The sequence below is a fragment of the Bufo bufo genome, chromosome 1 (genome assembly GCF_905171765.1).
Source record: "Bufo bufo chromosome 1, aBufBuf1.1, whole genome shotgun sequence".
Lineage (NCBI taxonomy): Eukaryota > Metazoa > Chordata > Amphibia > Anura > Bufonidae > Bufo > Bufo bufo.
This window is the reverse complement of record NC_053389.1, coordinates 211529348-211556630: the sequence shown is the minus strand read 5'-3', so window position 1 is coordinate 211556630 and position 27283 is coordinate 211529348. Positions and strand designations below refer to the sequence as shown.

Below are 27283 nucleotides of genomic sequence, written 5' to 3'. Positions count from 1 at the left end.
GTTCTAGACTTGACAGCGGCGAATCAATGGATGTCGTATATCTGGACTTCTCCAAAGCATTTGACACTGTACCACATAAAAGGTTAGTATATAAAATGAGAATGCTCGGACTGGGAGAAAATGTCTGTATGTGGGTAAGTAACTGGCTCAATGATAGAAAACAGAGGGTGGTTATTAACGGTACACACTTAGATTGGGTTACTGTCACTAGTGGGGTTCCTCAGGGGTCAGTATTGGGCCCTATTCTCTTCAATATATTTATTAATGATCTTGTAGAAGGCTTGCATAGTAAAGTATCAATTTTCGCAGATGACACTAAACTGTGTAAAGTAATTTACACTGAAGAGGACAGTATACTACTACAGAGGGATCTTGATAGACTGGAGGCTTGGGCAGATAAGTGGCAGATGAGGTTTACACTGACAAATGTAAAGTTATGCATATAGGAAGGAATAATGCAAGTCACCCGTACATATTAAATGATAAAACACTCGGTAACACTGACATGGAAAAGGATGTAGGAATTTTAATAAACAGCAAACTAAGCTGCAAAAACCAGTGTCAGGCAGCTGCTGCCAAGGCCAATAAGATAATGGGTTGCATCAGAAGGGGCATAGATTCCCGTGATAAGAACATAGTCCTACCACTTTACAAATCGCTAGTCAGACCACACATGGAGTACTGTGTACAGTTCTGGGCTCCTGTAAACAAGGCAGACATAGCAGAGCTGGAGAGGGTCCAGAGGAGGGCAACTAAAGTAATAACTGGAATGGGGCAACTACAGTACCCTGGAAGATTATCAAAATTAGGGTTATTCACTTTAGAAAAAAGACGACTGAGGGGAAATCTAATTAATATGTATAAATATATCAGGGGTCAGTACAGAGATCTATCCCATCATCTATTTATCCCCAGGACTGTGACTGTGACGAGGGGACATCCTCTGCGTCTGGAGGAAAGAAGGTTTGTACACAAACATAGAAAAGGATTCTTTACGGTAAGAGCAGTGAGAATATGGAACTCTCTGCCTGAGGAGGTGGTGATGGAGTACAATAAAGGTATTCAAGAGGAACATGGATGTATTTCTGGAGCGTAATAATATTACAGGCTATGGCTACTAGAGAGCGGTCGTTGATCCAGGGAGTTATTCTGATTGCCTGATTGGAGTCGGGAAGGAATTTTTTATTCCCCTAAAGTGGGGAAAATTGGCTTCTACCTCACAGTTTTTTTTTTGCCTTCCTCTGGATCAACTTGCAGGATAACAGGCCGAACTGGATGGACAAATGTCTTTTTTCGGCCTTATGTACTATGTTACTATGTTACTATATATATATATATATACAATGCTCCAAAAAATAAAGGGAACACAAAAATAACACATCCTAGATCTGAGTTAATTAAATATTCTTCTGAAATACTTTGTTCTTTACATAGTTGAATGTGCTGACAACAAAATCACACAAAAAAAAAAATGGAAATCAAATTTTTCAACCCATGGAGGTCTGGATTTGGAGTCACACTCAAAATTAAAGTGGAAAAACACACTACAGGCTGATCCAACTTTGAAGTAATGTCCTTAAAACAAGTCAAAATGAGGCTTAGTAGTGTGTGTGGCCTCCACGTGTCTGTATGACCTCCCTACAACGCCTGTGCATGCTCCTGATGAGGTGGCGGACGGTCTCCTGAGGGATCTCCTCCCAGACCTGGACTAAAGCATCTGCCAACTCCTGGACAGTCTGTGGGGCAACGTGACGTTGGTGGATAGAGCGAGACATGATGTCCCAGATGTGCTCAATTGGATTCAGGTCTGGGGAACGGGCGGGCCAGTCCATAGCATCAATGCCTTCGTCTTGCAGGAACTGCTGACACACTCCAGCCACATGAGGTCTAGCATTGTCTTGCATTAGGAGGAACCCAGGGCCAACCGCACCAGCATATGGTCTCACAAGGGGTCTGAGGATCTCATCTCGGTACCTAATGGCAGTCAGGCTACCTCTGGCGAGCACATGGAGGGCTGTGCGGCCCTCCAAAGAAATGCCACCCCACACCATTACTGACCTAATGCCAAACCGGTCATGCTGGAGGATGTTGCAGGCAGCAGAACGTTCTCCACGGCGTCTCCAGACTCTGTCACGTCTGTCACATGTGCTCAGTGTGAACCTGCTTTCATCTGTGAGGTGCACAGGGCGCCAGTTACGAATTTGCCAATCTTGGTGTGCTCTGGCAAATGCCAAACGTCCTGCATGGTGTTGGGCTGTAAGCACAACTCCCACCTGTGGACGTCGGGCCCTCATATCACCCTCATGGAGTCTGTTTCTGACCGTTTGAGCAGACACATGCACATTTGTGGCCTGCTGGAGGTCATTTTGCAGGGCTCTGGCAGTGCTCCTCCTGTTCCTCCTTGCACAAAGGCGGAGGTAGCGGTCCTGCTGCTGGGTTGTTGCCCTCCTACGGCCTCCTCCACGTCTCCTGATGTACTGGCCTGTCTCCTGGTAGCGCCTCCATGCTCTGGACACTATGCTGACAGACACAGCAAACCTTCTTGCCACAGCTCGCATTGATGTGCCATCCTGGATAAGCTGCGCCACTTGTGTGGGTTGTAGACTCCGTCTCATGCTACCACTAGAGTGAAAGCACCGTCAGCATTCAAAAGTGACCAAAACATCAGCCAGGAAGCATAGGAACTGAGAAGTGGTCTGTGGTCACCACCTGCAGAACCACTTCTTTATTGGGGGTGTCTTGCTAATTGCCTATAATTTCCACCTGTTGTCTATCCCATTTGCACAACAGCATGTGAAATTGATTGTCACTCAGTGTTGCTTCCTAAGTGGACAGTTTGATTTCACAGAAGTGTGATTGACTTGGAGTTACATTGTGTTGTTTAAGTGTTCCCTTTATTTTTTTGAGCAGTGTATATATACTGTATATACAGTCATGGCCAAAAGTTTTGAGAATGACAAAAATATTAGTTTTCACAAAGTTTACTGCTAAACTGCTTTTAGATCTTTGTTTCAGTTGTTTCTGTGATGTAGTGAAATATAATTACACGCACTTCATACGTTTCAAAGGCTTTTATCGACAATTACATGACATTTATGCAAAGAGTCAGTATTTGCAGTGTTGGCCCTTCTTTTTCAGGACCTCTGCAATTCGACTGGGCATGCTCTCAATCAACTTCTGGGCCAATTCCTGACTGATAGCAACCCATTCTTTCATAATCACTTTTTGGAGTTTGTCAGAATTAGTGGGTTTTTGTTTAACCACCCACCTCTTGAGGATTGACCACAAGTTCTCAATGGGATTAAGATCTGGGGAGTTTCCAGGCCATGGACACAAAATGTCAACATTTTGGTCCTCGAGCCACTTAGTTATCACTTTTGCCTTATGGCACGGTGCTCCATCGTGCTGGAAAATGCATTGTTCTTCACCGAACTGTTGTTGGATTTTTGGAAGAAGTTGCTGTTGGAGGGTGCTTTGGTACCATTCTTTTTTCATGGCTGTGTTTTTGGGCAAAATTGTGAGTGAGCCCACTCCCTTGGATGAGAAGCAACCCCACACATGAATGGTCTCAGGATGCTTTACTGTTGGCATGACACAGAATTGATGGTAGCGCTCACCTTTTCTTCTCCGGACAAGCCTTTTTCCAGATACCACAAACAATCGGAAAGAGGTTTCATCGGAGAATATGACTTTGCCCCAGTCCTCAGCAGTCTATTCACCATACTTTCTGCAGAAGATCAATCTGTCCCTGATGTTTTTTTTGGAGAGAAGTGGCTTCTTTGCTGCCCTTCTTGACACCAGGCCATCTTCCAAAAGTCTTCACCTCACTGTGCGTGCAGATGCGCTCACACCTGCCTGCTGCCATTCCTGAGCAAGCTCTGTACTGGTGGCACTCTGATCCCGCAACTGAATCCTCTTTAGGAGACGATCCTGGCGCTTGCTGGACTTTCTTGGACTCCCTGAAGCCTTCTTGACAAGAATTGAACCTCTTTCCTTGAAGTTCTTGATGATCCTATAAATTGTAGATTGAGGTGCAATCTTAGTAGCCACAATATCCTTGCCTGTGAAGCCATTTTTATGCAACGCAATGATGGCTGCATGCGTTTCTTTGCAGGTCACCATGGTTAACAATGGAAAAACAATGATTTCAAGCATCACCCTCCTTTTAACATGTCAAGTCTGCCATTTTAACCCAATCAGCCTGACATAATGATCTCCAGCCTTGTGCTCGTCAACATTCTCACCTGAGTTAACAAGACGATTACTGAAATTATCTCAGCAGGTCCTTTAATGACAGCAATGAAATGCAGTGGAAAGTTTTTTTTGGGATTAAGTTAGCTTTCATGCCAAAGAAGGACTATGTAATTCATCTGATCACTCTTCATAACATTCTGGAGTATATGCAAATTGCTATTATAAAAACTTAAGCAGCAACTTTTCCAATTTCCAATATTTATGTAATTCTCAAAACTTTTGGCCACGACTGTATATATATACAGGCCACTAGTAGGAAGCACTGTATTAATATATTGAAAATTAAGCATTCAATGATGGCTATATATCCATCAATGAACACAATGGGCAATCTAATTAGTGCCAGTTATAGTCACCCAGGGTGACTTAACAAAAGGAAAAAAATAGTTTTTTTTTAACAAATATATAAAAATTATAAAAAAAGATATAAAAGTTCAAATCACCCTGCTTTCCCCAAAATCAAAATACTTAATCAATCAAAAAATACACATCATGGGCATCACCACATATTAAAACGCCTGTACTATTAAAATATAACAATATCAATCCCATATGGCGAATGGTGTAAGAAAAAATAATTAAAACAGCCACTTCGTCATTTTTTGTCACTTCAAATCCCCAAATTTTTTATAAGAAGTAATCAAAAAGTCACACACATTAAAATGGTATCACTGTAAAGTACATATTGCCCCACAAACATGAGCCCTAACACAGATCTGTATGCATAACTACAAAGAAGTTATAGTGGTTAGAATATGGTGATAAAAAATATTTTTTCAAGGTTAAAAAAAAAAAAATTCAATATAAAAACACAGGAAAAACTATACAACTGTGGCATCTTTGTAATCATACTGACCTGGAGAATGAAGGTAACTGGCTAATTTTACCACATAGTGAACGCCATAAAACAGAATTGAATTTTCTTTCTCTGCTTCCCAATCATAAATGGTGCCATTAGAAATTACAACTTGTCCCACAAAAATAAGCCATAATAAGGCTGCATGAGTGGGAAAATAAAAAAAGTTATGACTGAGAGGCAGGGAGTGAAAAATTAAAAAGCAAAAACGGAAAATCGACTAGTCCTCTAAGGGTTAAAAAAAATTCCAATTCATTTAAATCACAAATACAATCAAACCTACCTGAGTACAGTTAATCCTATACCCAGCTTAAGTACTCATTGCATGTATTTTCTTATTTTTTAATAAAAGAGAGGAACATTAATATTTTTTTAATATCTTCATTCCACCTGTGAATATGTCTTTCCATTGTCAAACAAAAGTAATTACAGAGAAGAAAAGATAATAAATACATACTTTATGTTACACTGTCTATCATCTTACATTTATTATATTTTTTGTACTGCATTCAGAGCTTGCATTGGAGTATATTGATTTATTACAGTATCTTTATGTAGGTGATTTTTATATTATAAAATTGCCTACCCTAATAGAATCTTGAAGGACATTATCAAATTAAGTTAGGTCGATAAGATTTGTTGGTGTCTGTTTAAAAATGCATCGGTTAAAGTCGTAATAGCCCCATTATTACTGAACACTTTAACACTAAAAAGAAGGTTTATTTACCAGAATCTGAACCTTACCAATTTCCCACTAGAATATTTCTTTCATTCACTTAAAATAACTAAGCAGGGAAATATCTCTTATTTTATATTTTTATTTCTGGCATAAACCCCTTGCCTTTTGTGAAATATAAAGTAATATCAACCTGTTAACCTACATTTCATAGAGGCTAGCCATATAGCTGATATACGGGCTGTCTACTTTTTGAACCATACAAACAATCTGTTGGTTGGCTAATTGATCAAAATTTTGCCAGACAAGCAATCAGCAATGATGCAGAATACCAGCAGCTCCTCCTGTATCATCAGCTGAACTTAACACTTTCAGCGCCTGAGCAGTAGAGGATGCAGCTAGGGATGCATCTTGGAAACTATGGATGAGGTGATCTACACACTGTATCTATGGTCAGCTGGGACTTCTATGTGTCTGCTGTAGCAAGCAAAAGTCTTAGTGGTTCATATGCCATTTCAATGTATGGTATTCCAGAAATTTTGGCGGAAAGTGGACAACCCCTTGGCCAACTGTGAAACTGGCCCTAGTGTGTGTGTGTGTGTGCGTGTGTGTCAGGGACACAGACTAATGTGAGTGATGGTACACTCTGTACAGTGCTATGGCATATGTTGTCAATATAGAAGTAACACAAATAACTAAAAAAAATAATCATTGACCATACAACGTGTATTCGTATTGATATAAACAATAAGATTGATCCTGGAGATGGCATAGACTTCATACCTGGCCTCTCCATAATTTATGCCCCTTTGGGGATTTTGTTTGTTGTTTGTGTACACTACAAATACACTTTAACTGTGGGCTGGTGGTTGTTACCAATAAACTATGGGATACACCATACTTTTCTTGGCTGTTTTCTTCAGGATAAATTTTTGCTGTGGTTATATGTAGTGTTGATCGAGCACCAAAGTGCTCGGGAGCTCTGGCCAAACAAATCGGGATGCTCGGGTGCTCTACCAAGTACCCGAGTATAATGGAAGTCAATGGGAGAACCCAAGTATTAAACCAGGCACCCCCTGCTCTAAAGAGGGGAGGGTGCCTGGTTCATAGGAAAAAGTCAGAAATTGATGGAAGCACCACCAAAAATTGGGAGGATGTCTGGATGCATCTTTGACTCCCAGGTCACTGCAGGGAACGATGTTGTCCGAGTAGTACGCCACTTTTACAGACTAACAATAATATGCACAAAACGAAGATAAAATCGATTTTAGAGTAAAAATTGTTAGGAAACATTCTTACCTATATATTTTCTTGTAAAGAAAGTACAAGTGCTGCCAAAAATTGCAAAGAAGAGGCACTCCAATACAACCTGTATATCACATAAAGAAGGGCCTCATTCACATTGTGGTACAATTGTTCATGTAGTCGATCTCCTACGCTCATAAAGCCTATGCATTAAGTGAAAGGGCTGCCAAAAATTACAAGGAACTGACACTCCAATACACCCTTTGTTACACATAAAGGAGGGTATCATACACACCCTTGAAAAATTAAGATTAATTGCCTGCTGGTGACCCTCAAAAAACATTTGTATCAAGGGCCTGCTGATCTGACCATCTAAAACATTATGGGCAAGGGACCGCTGCTGCTTTGGTGACTCTAGATAACCTGGGGCTGATCGCACGCCTCATGATGGCGACGATCCATTCAGATGTCTGCCCTATCAACTTTCGATGTTATTTTCAGTGCCAACCATGGTGACCACGGGTAATGGGGAATCAGGGTTCGATTCTGGAGAGGGAGCCTCAGAAACTGTCACGGAACCATGAACCAGACGTACAACAAGGGATAAGTGAAAATAAGAAGGCTTTATTGAAAATAAAGCTGTAAAGCAAAAGTCCAAACGGATGGCGAAACCGAAGCAGAGTCTTAGCGAAGCCAGAGGTCAGGAACCAGAAGGGTAGTCAGACGAAGCCAGGATCAGGAACCAGCAGGGTAGTCAGATGAAGCCAGGATCAGGAACCAGCAGGGTAGTCGGACGAAACCAGGATCAGGAACCAGCAGGGTAGTCGGACGAAACCAGGATCAGGAACCAGAAGCAGCAGCAGTCTAGAAGCATGTGAACACAGGAGGACCAAGCAAGGAACTGAAGCCACAGACCTCCTATATATATGAGCTAGGCATCCAGCTCCTCCCAGTGGGAAGGAGGAGCCGCAGGGTGGGAGGCTACAAGAAACCCAGAAACCAAGATGGCCGCCAGCACATGTCAAACGAAGGAGAACAGCAAGAAGGTAAGACCATGACAGTACCTCCCCCTCAAGGGCCCCTCCTCCGCGGAGTAAAGAACGGTTTCTGAGGGAAGCGTGCGTGGAAGGCTCGGAGCAAGGCAGGAGCATGGACATCTGCGGAGGGAACCCAGGAACGCTCCTCTGGACCATAACCACGCCAATGGACCAAAAACTGCACCCGACCGCGGACCAGGCGTGAGTCCAGGATATTGCTCACCTCATACTCCTCACGATTACCCACTTGGACCGGACGAGGCCGAGGAACCGAGGAAGTGAAACGATTACACACCAGTGGCTTCAACAGGGAGACATGAAACACGTTGGAGATCCGCATGCCAGGAGGAAGCGCAAGGGCATAGGCTACCGGGTTTACCCTGCGAAGCACTCGGAAGGGACCAACAAAGCGAGGCGCCAGCTTGGGAGTGGGCACTCGAAGGTTGAGGTTGCGGGTGGACAACCATACACGGTCTCCGACCTGGTAGGAAGGAGCAGGCGCTCGTCTGCGATCAGCCTGGAGTCTCTGGCGCTGCGCAGAGACCTCAAGGGACTTCTGGATCAGTACCCAAGAAGCACGTAGGACGGAAAGGTGATCCTCCACAGCCGGAATATCCTGGGGAGAGAATACCTCCGGTAACACGGCAGGTTGGAACCCATAATTGGCCATGAAGGGAGACGTCCCAGAGGAAGAGTTCACCGCCGTGTTCCTGGCAAACTCAGCCCAAGGCAGGAGGTCAACCCAATTGTCTTGGTGATCGGAGACATAGCAACGAAGGAATTGCTCCAAGGCCTGATTGGATCGTTCTGCGGCCCCATTGGACTGAGGATGGTAGGCCAAGGAGAAGGAGAGATGAATCCCCAACTGGGAGCAAAAGGCGCGCCAGAACCTGGACACAAACTGACTCCCCCGATCCGACACAATCTCCTTGGGCAAACCGTGCAACCGGAAGACCTCCCTGGCAAAAATCGTGGCCAACTCTTGTGCAGAGGGTAACTTCTTGAGAGGAACACAGTGGCACATTTTGGAAAACCGATCCACAATCATGAGAATGAACGTATGGCCTCGGGATGCAGGGAGGTCCACAATGAAATCCATCCCCAGGTGTGACCATGGGCGCTCCCCGGTGGCTATGGGTTGCAGAAGGCCCAACGGAAGGTGCCGAGGGGACTTACTCTGGGCACAAACGGAGCATGCCGCTACATATGCGGCGATGTCGGAACGTAGGGAAGGCCACCAGAACAGACGTGAAACAGCCCAGGACAGCTGATTCTTTCCAGGATGCCCTGCGGTCTTGGAGTTATGGTAGGTTCGCAACAACCGAGTGCGCAACTCCTCAGGCACAAAACATCTGCCGTTGGGTCTCCCAGAGGGAGCACCAGATTGAGCCGCCAAAATCTGCTCACCCAGGGGAGAGGTCAGGCTGGTGCGAATGGCGGCCAAGATCTGATTCGGAGGTATGACCGAAGTCGGAATCGACTCCTCCCTGGACAGCTCGGAGTACTGCCGTGATAAGGCATCCGCCCTGATGTTCTTGGAACCGGGTAGGTAGGAAACCACGTAATTAAAACGTGACAAGAACAGAGCCCATCTGGCCTGACGTGGTGTCAATCTCTTGGCCTCAGAAAGGTAGGTCAGATTCTTGTGGTCCGTCAGGATGAGGACCGGAACCACCGAACCCTCGAGCAAGTGCCTCCATTCTTTAAGGACCTGCACGATGGCCAATAACTCCCTGTCACCAATCTGATAGTTGCACTCCGCGGAAGACAGTTTCCGGGAGTAAAACCCACAAGGAAGCAGAGGACCCTCTGGTGTTCTACGCTGAGACAGAAGGGCGCCTACTCCCGTCTCAGACGCGTCCACCTCGAGGACAAAGGGCAACCCAGGGTTGGGATGCGACAGAATCGGAGCCGACACAAAGGCGGACTTTAGAGCCTCAAAAGCTCGGATGGCCTCGAGCGGCCAGACCTGGGAATTACTGCCCTTCCTGGTCAGATCCGTGAGAGGCTTGGCTAGCATGGAAAAGTCCCTGATGAACTTCCGATAATAATTGGCGAAGCCCAAAAAGCGCTGCAGGGAACGAAGACCACTGGGCTGGGGCCACTGTAAGACAGCCGAAACCTTCTCAGGATCCATGGAGAACCCCTCAGCGGAAATGATGTAACCTAAGAAGGTTACCTGAGATCGGTGAAATTCGCATTTCTCAAGCTTACCGAACAGCTTGTTCTCTCGTAACCGTTGCAACACTCGTCTGACATCCAGAATGTGGGCCTCCATGGATTCAGAATATACCAAGATGTCATCCAAATAGACCACCACACACTGCTGCAACAGGTCACGGAAAACATCGTTGATGAATTCCTGAAAGACTGCGGGCGCATTGCACAACCCAAAGGGCATAACCAAGGATTCATAATGACCGGTCCTGGTGTTAAACGCGGTCTTCCACTCATCGCCCGCCTTGATCCTTACCAGGTTATATGCCGCCCTCAGGTCGAGTTTGGTAAAGACCGTGGCCCCTTTAAGGCGATCGAACAGCTCGGAAATCAAGGGTATCGGGTAAGCGTTCTTGATCGTGATGCGATTGAGACCCCTGTAATCGATGCAAGGCCTCAACTCACCGCCCTTCTTTTTCACAAAGAAAAATCCAGCCCCTGCCGGGGACGAGGATTTGCGAATGTGTCCGCGTGAAAGCGCCTCCCTCACGTACTCCTCCATGGCCTCATTCTCCGCTACCGACAGTGGATAGACTTTGCCACGAGGAGGAACGGCACCAGATTGTAACTCTATGGCACAATCGTATGGGCGGTGCGGAGGTAGGGCAACCGCGCGCACCTTATCGAATACATCCCGGTACTCCTCGTATTCAGGAGGCAACAGAGAGTCCGAGGAAGTACACAGCAACTTGACAGACCCATGGATGCAACTAGCCCCACACTGCGGTGACCACGAGAGGATCTCGGCCGATCTCCAATCGAAAGTCGGATTATGCTTCCGGAGCCAGGGGTACCCCAAGACCACCGAGTAGTGTGGAGACGAAATAACCTGGAGGCAGACCGACTCTCTGTGAACGGCACCAATGGCTATCCCCACTGGAAGGGTCTCATGAGTCACGTGTGGCGGCAGAAGGGGTCTGCCGTCTATCGCCTCAAGAGCCAGTGGGGAACCTCGAGCCTGCAGAGGAATGGAATTGGCGGCAGCGAACACATTATCAATGAACAAACCACCAGCACCAGAGTCCACCAACGCCTGGGTCGTCACCGAGCCCCCGACCCAGGAGAGGACAACAGTGATCAGTGGTTTGTCAACACGGGAAACCGGGGACGAGGAGACTCCACCCAAGATCTGCCCCCGACAGGATCTCAGGTGCGAGCGTTTCCCGGACGGTTCGGACATGCCAACCGAAAATGCCCACCGAGACCACAGTACATGCATCGGCCCTCGCGTCTCCGGAGTACCCTCTCCCCCTCAGACAGACGAGCAAACCCCAGCTGCTTGGGTTCACCCCCAGACAAGTCATCCCCAGGAGGCGTGGGAGGAGAGGGAGGCACGGGTGGGACAGCAAACGTAGGCGCCAATCTGTTAGAAAACCTCCGCAGGCTCTCCTTAAAGGAAGGTCTCTCCCTGAGTCTGGTGTCAATCAAAATCAGGAAAGAAATAAGAGACTCGAGCTCCACTGGTAGGTCCTTAGCTGCAACCTCATCCTTCAAGGCATCCGAGAGACCATGAGAGAAAGCAGCGACCAGAGCCTCATTATTCCAGCCCACCTCTGCTGCCAGGGTACGAAACTCAATGGCGTATTCAGCTACGGATCGTAAACCCTGTCTGATGGACATAAGGAGCTTCGCAGCAGAGGCAGCACGAGCCGGCACATCGAATACCTTCCGAAGAGAAGCAACAAAACCGTAAAACTCGGCAACCACCGGATTGTTGTTCTCCCATAAAGGGCTGGCCCAGGCCAAGGCCTTGTCCGAGAGCAGCGAGATCAAGAAGCCCACCTTTGATCTCTCAGTGGGAAAGGCATGTGGCAGCAACTCGAAATAAATGCCCACCTGGTTAAGGAAACCTCGGCACTGAGTTGGCTCTCCCCCAAAGCGCTGTGGAAGAGGGGCAGAACCGATCATACCCCGAAACACCGCAGGTGCAACAACAGGTGTCGGGGTAGACTCTGGCGCAACAACCGGAGCGGCAGTAGGAGCGGGCCCAGGAGCGACAACCGACCCATCGGCAACGGGAGCGAAATGAGCCGTGCGTTCAAGCAGGGTTTGCAACGCCACAGCGAACCGACCCAACAGGATATCCTGCTGATCAAGTCTGGCAACCAGCGTGGGTAGCGAGGATGGCCCTGTACCGTCAGAATTCATGGCTTGGTCCTAATGTCACGGAACCATGAACCAGACGTACAACAAGGGATAAGTGAAAATAAGAAGGCTTTATTGAAAATAAAGCTGTAAAGCAAAAGTCCAAACGGATGGCGAAACCGAAGCAGAGTCTTAGCGAAGCCAGAGGTCAGGAACCAGAAGGGTAGACAGACGAAGCCAGGATCAGGAACTAGCAGGGTAGTCAGACGAAGCCAGGATCAGGAACCAGCAGGGTAGTCGGACGAAACCAGGATCAGGAACCAGCAGGGTAGTCGGACGAAACCAGGATCAGGAACCAGAAGCAGCAGCAGTCTAGAAGCATGTGAACACAGGAGGACCAAGCAAGGAACTGAAGCCACAGACCTCCTATATATATGAGCTAGGCATCCAGCTCCTCCCAGTGGGAAGGAGGAGCCGCAGGGTGGGAGGCTACAAGAAACCCAGAAACCAAGATGGCCGCCAGCACATGTCAAACGAAGGAGAACAGCAAGAAGGTAAGACCATGACAGAAACAGCTACAGCTAGGCAGCAAACAAGGCAGCATGCGCGCAAATTACCAATTAGGTATAATTAGGTGAGGGCCTGCAGGTGAGCTGACGCTGTAAAAGATTTTGGGTGCAGGCCTGCAGGTGAGCTGACCCTGTAAAAGATTGTAGGTGAGGGCCTGCTGGTGAGCTGACCCTCTAAAAGAATGTAGGTGAGGGCCTGCAGGTGAGCTATCCCTCTAAAACATTATATGCGAGGGACTGCAGATGAGCTGGCCCTGTAAAAGATTGTAGGTAAAGGCATGCTGGTGAGCTGACCCTGTAAAATATTATATGCGAGGGCCTGCTGGTGAGCTGACCCTGTAAAACATTATATTTAGCCCTGAGAAAACTAACTGAGGGTGGTCTGGCTATCACCCTGTGTAATGTCTTCCCTCGTTTCCACCTCTTCCACATGCAAAGCGTCATGCTAAATTGTTGAGTAGACACAAAAGTGGGATGGTTACACTGATAATAGCGTTATCGCCACTCACCATCTGTGTTGATTCCTCAAAGTTTCTTAAAACCTCACAGAGGTCAGACATCCATGCCCCCTCCTTGCTTGTGAATAGCGGAAGTTGACTGAAAAAGGCAAAAACCATGTTGCACCATGTATTGCACTACTGCGCTTTGCTGCTCGCAAAGCCTGGCCAACATGTAGAACATGGAGTTCCAGCGTGTTCTCACGTCACACAACAGCCGGTGAGCTGTCAATTTCAAGCGCTGCTGCAGGAATGACAGACCGGCTAAAGCTGTCGATGACTTGCGGAAATGTGCACACACGCGGCGCACCTTCACCAGTAGCTCAGGCATATTGGGGTAGGCTTTGAGAAACCGCTGAACCATTAATGATAAGATGTGGGCTAGGCATGGGATGTGTGTGAGCTTCCCGAGCTCCAAAGCTGCCACCAAGTTTTGGCCATTATCAGACACAACCATGCCTGGTTCTAGGTTGAGTTGCGAGAGCCACACAACAGTCTGGTCTCTTATCCCCTGCCACAACGACGGTGTGCTGTTTGTGCCCTAAGCATATCAGCTTCAGCACAGCCTGTTGCCGCTTCCCCACTGCAGTGCTGCACTGCTACCAGCTTCCAATGATGAATGACTGGTGCTGCACGCAGATAATTCAGAGGTGTAAGTGGAGGAGGAGTCAGAGGAGGAGAAGTGGGGTTGGAGCCAGTAATGTAGGTGGTGGTGGAAACCCTGATAGCGTAGGTAGCACCTGTGCCATCCCAGAATACAAGTTGCTCCTGGCCTCCAAAACATTCTCCCAGTGTGCCGTCAGGGAAATGTAGCGTCCCTAACCGAATGCACTTTTCGATGTGTTCGTGGTTAAGTGGACCTTCCCAGTAACTGCGTTGGTAAGGGCACATGTGATGTTACGGGACACATGTTGGTGTAAAGCAGGCACGGCACACCTTGAAAAATAGTGGCGGCTGGGGACCTCAGTGTCCTCAAGCCTAAATGGCAGCATTTCCAGTGCTAGTAATTTGGAAAGCTGCGCATTTAGTGCTTTGGCCTGTGGGTTGGTGGCTGGGTATTTGCGTTTGCGTTCAAATGACTGGGGTAAGGACATTTTGATGCTGCGCTGGGACATGGTGGTGGATGTGGTTGCTGATGGTGCTTATGAAAGGCCAGGTGCAGGGCGGGAGGCATCTGGGCCTGCATCTTGGACCGGGGATTGGCCAGTACGTAACACAGGGGAAGAGGAGGCAGTGGTATGACCCGCATCCACTCGTTGTGGACCCAGGCATTTGGCCCACCTATTTGGGTGCTTTGATGCAAATGACAATTATTTTATCGTACGCACTTTCCTCAAAAACGCGCCAGACTGCGGGACACCTACCCCTTGGCAAGGGAGATTTCCGCAAGGGAGTGCTCCATGAAATAGTTGTGGTCCTGTTTGGTGTGGCCTGCCTTCTCCCTTTTGCCACCCACTGCCTCTTTCAGCCTGTTGCGGTGTAGCAGATCCCTCCCCCTCTGTACTGCTGTCCTCGCTCGGCTTTCCACCTTCCTAGGTTGTGTCAGTGACTTCATTGTCCATCACCTCCTCTTCCACTTCCTCACTCTGCTCATCCTCCTGACTTGTTGACCTAACCACAACCTCAGTGATTGACAACTGTGTCTAATCCTCTTCATCAACGTCTTGAGACAGTAATTGCCATTGAGTTATAGACAACCGTGTCTCATCATCATCCACCTCATTAAACAGTAATTGCCCTTCCCCACCGTCATCTTCTTGTGTTTGTGGATGCTCAGGAGTTTGGAAATCAGGGTTCAAGATCTGTCCCTCTTCAAGCGTGCTTTGCCAGAGGGCCTAATCAAGGAATGGCGCAGAAAAGAGCTCCTCGGAATATCCGAGTGTGGGATCACTTGTTTGCCCAGATTCTCCATGGTGGGAGAAAGGAGGATCAGGGTGAGGATTGGGTTGAGCAGACTCTTGGCTACTGAGACTGGACTTGGTGGGAGACAGGGTGGTGCTTAACCGACTGGAAGCATTATCTGCTGCAATCTAACCGACCACCTGGTCGCACTGGTCTGACTTCAAGAGGGGTGTCCTGCGCTGCCCTGCAAACTAGAACATGAAGCTAGGTATTGTGGATGATTGTTTTTATGGTGCTCTGGCAGCAGGCACAGTTTCACCGTGCCCAGGGCCACGGCCTCTGCGTGCACCATCAGCATCACGGCCACTGCCACGTCCCTTTCTGCTCGCCTTCTTCATATTAAATGTTATATATGATTGAAAGTCTGTCACACATACAGTAGCGTAGGATTTTGAAGTGTATGCGCAAACAAATTTAAAAAGGTATTTGGGATGTGGAAACGTCACACAGGATATATTCCGCAGGCAATGTCAATGCTGTCACCAGCGGCTAATAAAAAATTACAGGGAATGTCACAGGTATTTGGGATGAGGAAACGTTATACAGGAGAGGTACCACCGGTAATGTCACTGTCCGCAGCATCTACGCAAAAAAGTACACTGTATGTCACAGATCCATTTTTGAAGCGCATACGTTACACTGAGATGTGACACTGGTTATGTCACTGTCAGAAGCGGACACCGTCTATTGACAAAGTATACTGTATGTGACAGATATTTTTAGGATGCGCACACTTTACACAGGAGATGTGGCGCAGCTAATGTCACTGTCCGCAGCAGACACCATCTACAGAAAAAGTACACTGGATGTCAGATATTTTTTGGATGCGCACACTTTAAACAGGAGATGTGGCGCAGCTAATGTCACTGTCCACAGAGGACACGGTCTGCGGAAAAGTACACTGGATGTCAGATATTTTTTGGATGCGCACACTTTACACAGGAGATGTGGCGCAGCTAATGTCACTGTCCGCAGCAGACACCATCTACAGATTAAGTACACTGGATGTCAGATATTTTTTGGATGCGCACACTTTAAACAGGAGATGTGGCGCAGCTAATGTCACTGTCCACAGAGGACACGGTCTGCGGAAAAGTACACTGGATGTCAGATATTTTTTGGATGCACACACTTTACACAGGAGATGTGGTGCAGCTAATGTCACTGTCCGCAGCGGACAACATCTAAGGAAAAAGTACACAGGATGTCACAGATATTTTTGGGATGTGCACACTTTACACAGGAGATGTGGTGGAGCTAATGTCACTGTCCGCAGCGGACAACGTCTATGGAAAAAGTACACAGGATGTCACAGATATTTTTTGAATGCGCACACTTTATACAGGAGATGTGGCGCAGCTAATGTCATTGTCCGCAGCGGACAACGTCTACGGAAAAAGTACACTGGATGTCATAGATATTTATTGAATGCACACACTTTAGGCTACTTTCACACTAGCGTTCGGGGCTCCGCTTGTGAGTTCCGTTTGAAGGCTCTCACAAGCGGCCCCGAACGGATCCGTCCAGCCCTAATGCATTCTGAGTGGATGCGGATCCGCTCAGAATGCATCAGTCTGGCACCGTTTGTCCTCCGCTCCGCAGGCGGACACCTGAACGCAGGTAATGTTCATGGTAATGCAAACGGATCCGTTCTGAACGGATCTAAGCGTTTGCATTGTAGGTGCGGATCCGTCTGTGCAGATACCAGACGGATCCGCACCTAAGGCTACTTTCACACTAGCGTTCGGAGCGGATCCGTCTGATGTTTCATCAGACGGATCCGCTCCGATAATGCAGACGTTTGCATCCGTTCAGAACGGATCCGTCTGCATTATAACTTAGAAAATTTTCTAAGTCTGAAAGTAGCCTGAGCGGATCCGTTCAGACTTTACATTGAAAGTCAATGGGGAACGGATCCGCTTGAATATTGAGCCATATGGTGTCATCTTCAAGCGGATCCGTCCACATTGACTTCCATTATAAGTCTGGACGGATCCGCTCGCCTCCGCACGGCCAGGCGGACACCCGAACACTGCAAGCAGCGTTCAGGTGTTCGCTCACTGAGCGGAGCGGAGGCTGAACGCTGGCAGACGGATGCATTCTCAGTGGATCCGCCTCCACTGAGAATGCATTAGGGCTGGACGGCTGCGTTCAGGACCGCTTGTGAGCCCCTTCAAACGGAGCTCATGAGCGGACACCTGAACGCAGGTGTGAAAGTAGCCTAACGCAGGTGTGAAAGTAGCCTAACGCAGGTGTGAAAGTAGCCTTTAACACAGGAGATGTGGTGCAGCTAATGTCACTGTCAGCAGTGGATAACGTCTACTGAAAAAGTACACTGGATGTCACAGATATTTTTTTGATGTGCACACTTTAGGCTACTTTCACACTAGCGTTCAGAGCGGGTCCGTCTGATGTTTCATCAGACGGATCCGCTCCTATAATGCAGACGTTTGCATCCGTTCAGAACGGATCCGTCTGCATTATAACTTAGAAAAATTTCTAAGTGTAAAAGTAGCCTGAGCGGATCCGTTCAGACTTTACATTGAAAGTCAATGGGGGACGGATCCGTTTGAAGATTGAGCCATATAGTGTCATCTTCAAACGGATCCGTCCCCATTGACTTACATTGTAAGTCTGGACGGATCCGCTCGCCTCCGCACGGCCAGGCGGACACCCGAACGCTGCAAGCAGCCTTCAGGTGTCCGCTCACTGAGCGGAGCGGAGGCTGAACGCTGGCAGACGGATGCATTCTCAGTGGATCCGCGTCCACTGAGAATGCATTAGGGCTGGACGGCTGCGTTCGGGGCCGCTTGTGAGAGCCTTCAAACGGAGCTCACAAGCGGACACCCGAACGCTAGTGTGAAAGTAGCCTTACACAGGAGATGTGGTGGAGCTAATGTCACTGTCCGCAGCTAACACCGTCTGCGGAAAAAGGACACTGTATGTCAGAGATATTTTTTGGATGTGCACACTTTATACAGGATATGTGGCACAGCTAATGTCACTGTCCGCAGCGGACAACGTCTACGGAAAAAGTACACTGGATGTCACAGATATTTTTGGGATGTGCACACTTTACACAGGAGATGTGGTGCAGCTAATGTCACTGTCCGCAGCGGACAACGTCTACGGAAAAAGTACACTGGATGTCACAGATATTTTTTGAATGCGCACACTTTACACAGGAGATGTGGCGCAGCTAATGTCACTGTTCGCAGCGTACAACATCTATGGAAAAAGTACACTGGATGTCACTGATATTTTTTGGATGTGCACACTTTACACAGGAGATGTGGTGCAGCTAATGTCACTGTCTGCAGCGGACACCGTATGCGGAAAAGGACACTGTATGTCACAGATAATTTTTGGATGTACACACTTTACACTGGAGATGTGGCGCAGCTAATGTCACTGTTCGCAGCGTACAACATCTATGGAAAAAGTACACTGGATGTCACTGATATTTTTTGGATGTACACACTTTACACTGGAGATGTGGCGCAGCTAATGTCACTGTACGCAGCGGACACAGTCTACGGAAAAAGGACACTGGATGTCACAGAATTTTTTGGGATGCGCACACTTTACACTGGAGATGTGGCGCAGCTAATGTCGCTGTCTGCAGCGGCCTAACGATTGTACATTATTTAGCGTAGGATGCGCTAAAAATAGATATTGATGCCACACAAAATAGTCCTTAGAAGGACTTTTGGGTCTGTAAAGTTTTAGCAATTTAGCGCAGGTTGCGCTAAAAATATAGATTGCTGCTGCCACACACAATAGTCCTTAAAAGGACTTTTGGGTGTCTGAAAAGTTTTGGTGGTAAAAATATTCTTAAATCACTCCCTACACTGTCTGTCCCTTCCTCAGCACAGATCTCCCTGACTAAGAATGAGCCGAACATGCATCATCGGGTGACGCGTTGCATCCGATGACGCATTGTAACCAGCCAATCACTGTAATTCCAGCAGCTACCATGGCTACGGCATTACAGTGAGGGCTGCACTTACCAGCGCGTCTTTTGGCTGCGTAGTAGCCAAGAAAAGTGCGGGGTGGAGACTCGAGCATTGCGCTCGAGCACATGCGGTATTCTGCCGAATACCGCCATGTGCCGAGCATCGAGATGCTCGAGCCGAACTGGTGTTTGGCCGTGCATGCTCGATCATCACTAGTTATATATCTTGCATAAAGTAACATGTATGGTTTATTTCTTTATTACGTATTATCTGGGAGTCTTCTTGATTATATCAATACAAATACAAATATTGTGGTCAGTGATTCTCTTTAAATTAAGTTGGATTCTCAGTAATGTGTAAAAAATGAATAATAGTATCTTTTAAGGGGTTGTCTGACATAATTAAAAATCTTGGATAAGCACTGTTATACAGCTTAAAGGGGTTGTCAGCACTTTTACTATTAATGACCTATCCTCAGGATCGGTCATCAATATCAGATTGGCAGGGGTCCGACACCCCCCGCTGATCAGCTGTATGAGGAGACGGCGCAAGCAGTGCGCACGTGTTGTCTCCTGTCCCTCTTCCTGTTTACTGCTGCTCTCTATAGCAAAGAACATAGAAGACCACAGCAGCAGACAGGAAATGAGATTGGGGACGTCACGCGCACACTGCGCACACTGCGCACACTGCGCACACTGTCTCCTCATACAGCTGATCGGCGGTGGTGCTGGGTGTTGGACCTCCTCCAATCTGATATTGATGACCTATCCTGAGGATAGTAAAGGGTAGTAAAAGCCCGGACAACCCCTTTAAAAAGATACTGTCATCAGCAATAGCTGTTCGGTGCAGGGAATAGATCATCTGCATTTCAAGTCAAAATTCAGTACAACAGGTGCATGGCATTTTACTAAATATACAGGGTTGGATTCCGGTTCTCAAAGCCTTTTTTATCTTGGCCTTGGTTTATTGCAGCTCCAGCTGTCTACAGACTACCTTTAAGGGATAACTAACCTTTAATTAAAGTTTATTTTAAGCTATTCTTTATGGTGGCTCGGATATTTAAAGTGCTTTGTTTGGCTGGGTTCATATCACCGTTTAGCTTTCTGTTCTTCTGATACATCAGAACAACAGAGAGAAAAATTGATCTATTATCTTGTGCTTCAATTTGCATCCGTTTGCATGAGCTTATCACTTCAGTCAAAAATCTGTTATTTTTGGTGGAAGAAAAAGTCCTTTTTGCAGGACTTTTTCTCTCTTCAAAAATAATTGATCTTTGACGGAAGTGACACAAACTGATGCAAACTGATTTTAATGGATGCACAAATTAATGGATCAGATTTTGAAAAAAATAAATAAATTCTGTTCTTCTAGTGGATCGTAAGAATGCAAAGCTAAACGGTGATGTTAACCTGACCTAATCTGTATACTTGTACACTGGTGACATGGCAGAGGTTTTTGGATTCCATTGTGGGGCACACATCACCACTCTTGCTTGTGCCCTCTCTGCTAAAGCCTGGCATATCACATCACCTATACATTGATCACTGTGGCCCCATCTATGCCGCTGACATGTCCAGATATGGATTTCAAAGCACTATAGACACCTGAATTTTGGGTGTCTGTTGGTCACTAACACAGTAAAAAAAGCTTAGAATACTTTAAAATACACTTAAATAAAAGTTAGTTACCTTTAAAATAATAAATTACCTTATAGTCAAACCTTTCTCCAGCACTACTCTGGTTCTCCTGCCTCTGATAGTTTACAAAATACAGCAAGGAAGTACCGGTATATGGCATGCGATCGTTCCAGCCAATCACTGTCCACAGCGGTCTAAAGCCTCATGCAGACATCCGTGGAACACGGTCCATGAGATACCGGACTGGCATCGCAGGAGCGCACAGTGTCATTGGTTGCTATGACGCCGTGCACTTTGTGCCGCAGCCACAGAACAGTAATACACTCGTATGATCTATATGAGTGTAATACTGTACAGCAGCGGCGGCACAAAGCGCACGGCGTCATAGCAACCAATGCAATGCTAGTCCGGTATCTCACGGACCGTGTTCCTTGGACATCTGCATGAGGCTTAACACAGAGGATAGTGATTGGCTGCAGCAGTAATGTTCCCTGCACCTGCACAATACTGCGCATGTCACAGGTATGCAGGTATACAGAATGTCACCGCTGTGGCCACTTAACGTCCTCTGTGTTAGGCTGCTGTGGACAAGGATTGGCTCCAGCAGTCATGTGCTGTGCACCAGCACTTCCCTGCTGCAGTGTACAGCTAGAGGAGGACCAGACCAGTGCCACAGAGAGCAACACTAGAGAAAGGGGTGAATATAAGATGCTTTTTTTAATTTTACCAGTTCAGGACTGGGCCATTTACCGCTTTTATTGCTGATTTCTTCTATAACTGTGGCTGACATTGTAGCTCCAGTTACAGGGGAAATACAGCCCATAGAGTGTTTGCACAGGGCTGTTTAGCCTCACTGCAGCACTTATCTTGGAGAGTTAAGATCCATCAGCAGACTCCTGGCCCCGGTGATCACATGACCACTGGGACTGGAGCAGGAAGCCACATTGCTGATTCCAGATCTCTATGGCCTGCACTCATTCAACGCTGTGTATAGAGCGATGGGGAAGGCAGGAACAGTGGAAGGTCATTCTTGCCATCTCTATGGGGAGCCCTGCTGTCACTGACAGTGGGCGTCCTGCAGAAGCACGGTTAGCACACAACTGTGGTCTCTGCAGGGGTGTATTAAAACTTCTATGCAGAGATATGTGTCGTCCGTCCAGACGTATATAGTCAATAGGTGGTCGGTAAGAAGTTAACCTGTTACCAGGCTTGACTAAGGCTACTTTCACACTTGCGGTAGAGTGATCCGGCAAGCAGTTCCGTCGCCGAAACTGCCTGCCGGATCTGGCAAAACGCATACCAACTGATGGCATTAGTAAGACTGATCAGGATCCAGATCAGTCTTAAAAATGCCTGATCAGTCAAAAAAATGCATTGAAATGCCGGATCCGTCTTTCCGGTGTCATCTGGCAAAACGTATCCAGCCAGATCCGGCATTTATTTTTTTTCACCTTTTTTTTCGGTCTTCGCATTCGCAGACCGGAAGGCCGAATCCGGCATTCCAGTATTTTGAATGCCAGATCCGGCACTAATACATTCCTATGGAAAAGAATGCCGGATCCGGCATTCAGGCAAGTCTTCCGGTTTTTTTCGCCAGAGATAAAACCGTAGAATGCTACGGTTTTCTCTTTTGCCTGATCAGTCAAAATAACTGGACTGAAGACATTCTGATGCATCCTGAACGGATTACTCTCCATTCAGAATGCACGGGGACATACCTGATCAGTTCTTTTCCGGTATTGAGCCCCTGTGACGGAACTCTATGCCAGAAAAGAAAAACTCTAGTGTGAAAGTACCCTAAGACTTTTAATGATCTTGACAACCCCTTTAATCATTTAGACAATTGATTTAAAAATATATATTTTTTTTTAATTACTTTCATCATTTTTAGAGATGAGCGAAGTTCTGAAAAAATCAATTCGGCAGCTTTGCAAAATTTTGACAAGGAATTCAATTAGTTACAAATTACTTTGTCACAAATCGCTTTCCATTGTATGGGGCGGGTGCAATGATGGGTAACGGCAGTCTCACCCCCTCTGTCATTTAACCCCTAAGATGCCACGTTCTACGCTGATCACTGCATCAGTAACTCACATTCAGCTGCTCAGGGGTTTAAAAAATAAAAATAAAAAATGATACTCACCTCATCCACTTGACAGCAGAGAGGACGTACTTGATTGAATATAATCGACCAAAGGTCCTGCGTCAAGCATGATGACATCACCATGTCATCATGCTGGGTGCATGCTGTGATGCGCACTGATGACATTACCGCGTGCGCCCAGCGTGATCACATGGTGAGGTCATCGCGCTCACAGCACGTCCTTTAGGGGGTTTTCTTCAATCAAGACAGGAGCGGACAGCCTCTCCACGAGCAAGTGAATGAGGGGCGTATAATATTTTTTTACTTTTAGCCACCATTTAGGAAAAATTGATTCTTTACTACAAAGCATGAGGAAATTTGGCTTCGTGGCAAAACAATTTTTTTCCTGAAAGTCAACTTTGGATACTTCGAATCTCTCCAGTAATCATTTAAAATGAGATTATCCCAATTCAGATTAAAAGCAGTTCACCTGCCAATACAGATGTATAATTTCCATTTCCACAGACAATCACTCAAACACATGATAATGATAGTGCACATGGTTCTCCAGTGTATGTAAATAGGAGATATTCATACTCTGTATACTACAGTCTTATAAAAAACATATATTTTATAAACAAAAGCGGAAAATAAAACGTCCTTAGTAATGGGATAACAGAGCACCTGACCTATGCTATTTGCAGTCTAGCAGACAGACAAATCTTATCTTCCCTCCAATTGCTTTAGACTTTATAATGTTACAAGTAGTTGGCATAAGATTAACATGAATTGTTTCTTTCCTGTAAATCATTTCTAGCAAATCACTTTGATAGAACAACCAAGGTCACTTACTGGACATGATGGAAAGCCTGTCACATTACTATTCAAGACAAGGGAGAGAATTCTTTATGTAGATACAGTAGATGTGCTTTGGCCTCATACATCTTTCAACAAACTTGTGGAGAACATTCTCTAGGAATTCTAACTGCTACGTGGACAGGATGTTAAAGTCCATCGCCCCAATTACAAATTCTTACTGTACTGTAGAGCTGTTTTATAGAGTGTTTCCAAAGTACATTCTCACACCCCCTCCCAATATTGCAATATCTGAATTTATGGTTACCGTAACTCCTTGGTACAAGAGATAGATTACATGTTCATTGATTGTTACAGCTGCAGTTCTTACATTTTCCCTATAGGAAAAAAGTGCTTGTACGTACCTTGGGTGTCAGCACAATAGCAGACCCTCCATTGATGCCAATGATAGGCATAGATGTTTGTGCAGAGATGAAGTCAAGGATTTGAGCAACAGATTCTGTCCTTGTGTCATCTTCAAAGACCACCCCATGAATTCTCAGGCTGGAGAGAACATCACATATTTGCAGGATAAGGCTGCGAGGATTTGTGTCATTCAGTATTACAGAAATGGGATTCACTTCCATAGAAAAATTGCGGAAAGCTGAGGGTGAAAAACGGCCACTATCTGGTGCGTAAGAGGTACCACTAAATATTATGGCCACATTTAGTGTTCTTGGAGTCTCTTCTCGGAATTCTAGAAAAGGACTGGCGCATGTCAGGGCCATCAAAAATAGCATCCTAGCAGCAGCGGGCACAAAGGCAGTGTTCACAGCTGGTGGAAAACACATCTCGAAGGGTTTTGGCTGCCACTCTAGACATGAAACAAAGAACAATGAGTGTTACAAAGAATTAAACAAATTGCAAATGAATGTGAGATGGTTTGAAATTACATCTTAATTTCACAAGTAATTCAATTAGTGGCAGAATTTCTAATTTATTTGCACAAATGGAATTTAATGCTGTTTACGGAAGTTATGCTTCTCTAACAAGCAAGACTGACTTCTGTTTCAACTATAAGTACAAGCACATTCACACATGCAAAGCTGTATGAAATTTGTGGTACATAGAATTTGTCTTGAAAGAAAATAGATTGACGTACCAGCTATTATACATTAAACAGGTTGACCCTTCTAGAAAATTTATAGTATTGCATTTGAAAGACAGGCGCTGTACATCTGAAACTATTTAGAGACGATATGTCCCAAAATACATATTTTAATAATTATACTTAAAAAGTGACCAAAAATAAACCATAGATGAATTAAAAGTAGGAAATAACTAAAAATAAAAAGTGACAGAAATAGTTACGTATAATTAATTGAAATTCATCTATGGTTTATTTCCTAATTTTATTTACTAATTTATTTATTTATTTCGTAATTTTAATTCATATACACAACTATTTATGTCACTTTTTATTTTTAGTTATTATTTATTTCCTAATGTCAATTCATTTATGGCTTACTTTTTAAGCATAATTATTAAAATATGTATTTTGGGACATATCCTCTCTGAATGGTTTGAGATGTAGAGTGCCTGTCTTTCAAATGCAATACTATATGTTTATCGCTTGACGGGTTGTCAAATAGACAAGAGCACCATATCCGTGATAGCAAGTGGGTGAGCCCCTATATTATTATTTTTTCTATACCTTCTAGAAAATTACTCTTTATGAGAAAGATGTAGAGGCAGCAGATCCTCATAGGAATAGCTGCTAGAATACGGTAGGAGCTGCTATCCTCTCTGTTGGAGATAACTGTAACATTACATAGTGTCCAACCAAGTGCATGGGGACATGTATAGTGATACATGATTGTACTGAGTGTCTGTCCTGACTAATACAGATGGGTCCTGTAAGTGGACAACCTCTATAATATTTTCCAGATATCCGAACATCGTTTGTTTTTCCCACGTCATGGTAGTAAAACCCCAGAGGGAAATTGATGCCAGAGGTGATCCCATTGGTTTCTATAGGATGCTTTCTGGCATTCGGACATCTGTTATAATGAAAATGCCTCCTTGCAGCAGACAGAAAAATGCACCATGTAGCATCTTTCTGCCAGGTTCCTTCTGGGTATGGACTCCAGTCTGGACCAATGCACAAAGTGGACAAAAATGTCTTCTGCTGTGTCTGGCTCTGGCTCGACATGATGGATATATGTGAACATACATAGCCTTAGAATGCATGTAGGTATGTATACGTAATTACTTACACTCATATGTTCACAGAGTAATCATTGAAATTGACTTATGTGTAAGTCCAATTGTTTCCCATAATATCAAACATTTGCAATGTAACTTATCTGTTTCCCACATAGCAAAGCCAGAACCAGGACAGATTGTAAGCCTAGTTTGCCAGGGCTCTTCTCTCCAACGTAACTACACAAAATTTACACTTTATTCCTTTATGTATTCCTTATTATAGTATTAGTGTTGGTAGATGGTATTTTCTTATACATTATGTCTATTTTATCTAATTTACCTTAGCATTTTAAGGCTAATTATACCTTTTAGAATCTCTAGCATGAAGTAATAATGATGGCATTCACCATAGTCATCCAAATGATTTTTATTGTCATCCAAAAGATTATGCAATGGCAGAAGGGGTGTAGAGCGCCACACAGGCACTGAGGAAGCATGTTGACGTGAAACGGTCGTCGCCGCCTATGGTGCCTGTCTGGCGCTCTGCACCCCTGCTACTATTGCACAACCTTTTGGATAAAAGTAAAGATCATTTGCATGACTATAGCGAGTGCAATCATTACTTCATGCTGGAGTTTCTTGTGAACTGTGTTTTTGGGATTGAGCACGATTAGTCCAGCAGGGACCATTATTCCACCACGTTCCTATTACGACGGACATTCTGACTTTGAGCAGTGCTATCCAGTGCTTCTCTATATATTTTTGATAGTAGAGATACATTTTAGAATGTTTTTGCATGTGGCATAGGTGGAAGATGCAATGCGGCCCAAGTAGCTTCAAGGAATACAGCCAGCTACATTTTGATTTCAAGAATTTTCAGCTGAGATATTGCTACCGACATGGCATATTGTTTCCCATATCCCCTCCTTCAAACTTTATTGTCTCTTACTATTCTATATATCGCATACAATAGTAATACCTGTACTACTATGAGCCCATAACTTTCACAAAGACAGATTAACAACACAACCATTTATGACAAGTCAAGTAAGCTACAGACAAACATGTTTATACTCAGGTCATCAGTATGAAAATCTCAGAAAACCCAGTGTCAGGCAGCTGCTGCCAAGGCCAATACGATTAGATGTATAAGCGGAGAACATAGTCCTGCCACTTTACAAATCACTTTTCAGGCCGCCCATAAAGTATTGTGTACAGTTTTAGGCTCCTGTGCACAAGAAAGACATAACAGAGTTAGAGAGGGTTCAG

At 45.6% G+C, this 27283-nt stretch overlaps 1 protein-coding gene across 1 annotated transcript in view; it reads right to left on the bottom strand.

Annotated features, from left to right (window-relative positions):
* The window catches only part of GRIN2D (glutamate ionotropic receptor NMDA type subunit 2D), a 642162-nt gene extending 617488 nt beyond the window's left edge, over nt 1-24674 (bottom strand). Inside the window, exon 1 of the mRNA XM_040434835.1 lies at nt 24235-24674. Coding sequence (XP_040290769.1) covers nt 24235-24660 — 426 coding nt within the window. The 5' untranslated portion in view covers nt 24661-24674. The remainder of the gene's footprint in view (nt 1-24234) is intronic.
* Between the last annotated feature and the right edge of the window lie 2609 nt (nt 24675-27283).